Raw genomic sequence first — 2,898 nt, 5'->3', positions numbered from 1 at the left:
ATGCATGAACAAAAATATAAAAAGAAACTAGCATCTGTCAAAATTTGACTTTTTTTCATAGAGGCTAAATTAGCAAAAATGCTAGCTTGTTGCTAAATTACTATCTGAACTCCAAATTAGCATGAAATTCCTCAGTAAATTAAATCAGCCAAAAATGTTAGCATGTTGCTAAATTAAAAGCTAAACTCCAAATTAGCATAACAAACTCACAGTAGGCCAAATTAGCCAAAAAAGCTAGTTTATTGCTAGCTGAACTCCAAAATAGCCTTAAACTCCTCAGTAAACTAAATTAGTCAAAAATGTTAGCATGTTGCTAAAATAAAAGCTAAATTCTAAATCATCCCAAAAAACTTCAGAATATGACAAATTAGCTAAAACATCAGCATTTTGCTAAAATATTAGCTAAACTCCAAATTAGCATGAAATTCATCAGTAAACCAAATTAGTCAAAAACGTTAGCCTGTTGCTAAAATGGAGACTAACCTCTAAATTAGCCTGAAAACCCCAGTAGACAAGAAACTAGCAAAAATGTTAGCATGCAGCTAAAATAGAAGCTAAACTCTAAATTTTTTGAAAATGACTATTTTATTTTTCTTCACCCAGAGAGCCACCATGGAGAGATAAAAGAGCCACATGAGGCTCTGCAGCCGCTGGTTGCAGACCTCTGCTCTAGAGACTGATGCAAATCTGAACATAAGCGGATGAGCAATCTAGAATTCACAGGGAACCTTCTGTTTAGAGCATGTTGCTGAAATATTAACTAAACTCCAAAATAGCCTTAAAAAACTAGTAAAAAAATGACCAGATATTATCATGCGTCTTGGTCTAACTTCCTGCCAGAATTGACACAGATTGCAGGCGCTAAAATGGACCAGAGGCTGAAACGATCACTGCACGGCGTGAACCTCCTGCGAAGGACTTCTGCATCCGGTGTGAACCAGTCGTTAGTCTACCAAACCACAAATATGGAAGCAGCAGCGTCCTCTCACCTGTGACATCCAGCCAGCTGTCTGGGGAGAAGTAATCCCTTCCAGAGCTGCTGCATTGGTAAAAGCCCTCATCCGACTTAGAAACTCTTTCAATAGTCCAGTTTCCTGTTGAACTGTTCCCAACCAGGAGCCTGTTTTTGTAAAAGAAGGAGAAGCCGGAGGACGTCCTGTTCCTGCAGCCCAGAGTCACAACTTCTCCTTCCACCACTGGAAGTACAGGAGCCTCAAGAATCAAATCTAGAGCTGCAAGACAGAAAGACGCAAATTCAAGAAAACTCTTTGGAGACTGAGAACAGTCGGAGCTGAGGTTCATGTTTGAAGTGTTTGTTTTATTGACAAAATCCAGAATCAGGAACGTTTAACTTTGACTTTTTCAAGATAAGACTCCCGTCTTTAGATAAAGACAGAATCAGTTTTTCAACCTCTGAAGTGTTGGACCCCACCTGTCACAGTGATGTTGACTTTATTGCTGCACTTTCCCTCTGCAGACTCACACCAGTAGACTCCATTGTCCCAGTAGTACAGTTCTCTGATGAAGCAGACGGAGTCACTTCTGTTCGAGGAGGATGGACAGTCTTCGGTTGTGTTTCCCTGATCGATGGTTCCTCTGATTCTCCATCCAGAGAGGTTTCCATGAAGCTCACAGCTCAGAGTGACAGACTCGTACTGGAAGAACTGGGACCTGCTGGGAAGGACTCTCAGAGAAGCTGGAAGACAAGAGGACCGAATGGTCTTACATTCTGTAGTTTTAAAATAACCCAAGTTTACTGCATTTTTTCACTTTCAAAACCAGCTATTTACTACAAACAAGGTCGACCTCTTCTGTGTTACGGATCAAAGGTCTACGATTCTCTGCTGTGGGCTCAAACTGTGACGATNTTATTGCTGCACTTTCCCTCTGCAGACTCACACCAGTAGACTCCATTGTCCCAGTAGTACAGTTCTCTGATGAAGCAGACGGAGTCACTTCTGTTCGAGGAGGATGGACAGTCTTCGGTTGTGTTTCCCTGATCGATGGTTCTTCTGATTCTCCATCCAGAGAGGTTTCCATGAAGCTCACAGCTCAGAGTGACAGACTCGTACTGGAAGAACTGGGACCTGCTGGGAAGGACTCTCAGAGAAGCTGGAAGACAAGAGGACCGACATGGTCTTATTTTCTGTAGTTTTAAAATAACACGTTTACTGCATTTTTTCACTTTCAAAACCAGCTATTTACTACAAACAAGGTCAACCTCTTCTGTGTGACGAATCAAAGGTCTACGATTCTCTGCTGTGGGCTCAAACTGTGACGATACTCAACAAAAATGCAGGTGTGTTTTATAAAAAATTATTGAATCATTTTACAAAACAAAGATGAAAGCTGACTTACCAAAAACAGAGCAGAGTGCTGCTAACTCCATGATGAACTGGGACTTCTGCAGGCTGCTCAGGTCCTCTCATCTGATAAAAAGGTGACCACAAGCTTCCTGCTTACACAAACTTAAGACAGAAATTGCTTGTTTTTTTCACACCCTTGAACATCACCCATTGGCTGATGCCTTGCTGGTGTGTCATTTTTTCTCTTTCGTGTCATGTTTTTTTACCGCAGAGACAAACGGAGGGGGCTGATGTCATCCTGAATGTTACAGGTCATTTACAAGCTGCAGCTTTAAATACTGTTTGTGCTTTGAATGCCTGCTCACTCTTTCAGTTATTCACCAAAGTCCTTTTATTCCGTCCGGTTTCTGAAAGCAAGCTGACAGAAATTCTCAGTCTTTTTCACATCTGAAACAAAGGTAGAATGTTAGCCACAAATTCAATTTAAATGATTGTTAACAGCTTAAATTCAGTTTTTGTTCATATTATTTTAGGATATTTTGTTGATCAGCTGGTTCTGATTTGTGATGAATTCAATGAAAATGTTCTAAAA

General features: G+C 40.6%; 1 protein-coding gene across 1 annotated transcript; it reads right to left on the bottom strand.

The window, feature by feature from the left end:
- Window positions 1–777: 777 nt before the first annotated feature.
- Window positions 778–2,389, bottom strand: LOC118598507 (high affinity immunoglobulin gamma Fc receptor I-like). Its single transcript, XM_036211247.1, has 4 exons — window positions 2,359–2,389; window positions 1,900–2,112; window positions 1,433–1,696; window positions 778–1,232 (listed from the first exon to the last, which is right to left on the bottom strand). The coding sequence occupies exons 1-4, from the start codon at window positions 2,387–2,389 to the stop codon at window positions 862–864; spliced, it is 879 nt and encodes a 292-aa protein (XP_036067140.1). The 3' UTR covers window positions 778–861.
- Window positions 2,390–2,898: the final 509 nt, after the last annotated feature.

This window comes from Oryzias melastigma, unplaced genomic scaffold, assembly GCF_002922805.2.
Source record: "Oryzias melastigma strain HK-1 unplaced genomic scaffold, ASM292280v2 sc01610, whole genome shotgun sequence".
Taxonomy (NCBI): domain Eukaryota; kingdom Metazoa; phylum Chordata; class Actinopteri; order Beloniformes; family Adrianichthyidae; genus Oryzias; species Oryzias melastigma.
Note: the sequence above shows the minus strand (reverse complement) of the source record. Positions and strands in the feature narration are given on the sequence as shown.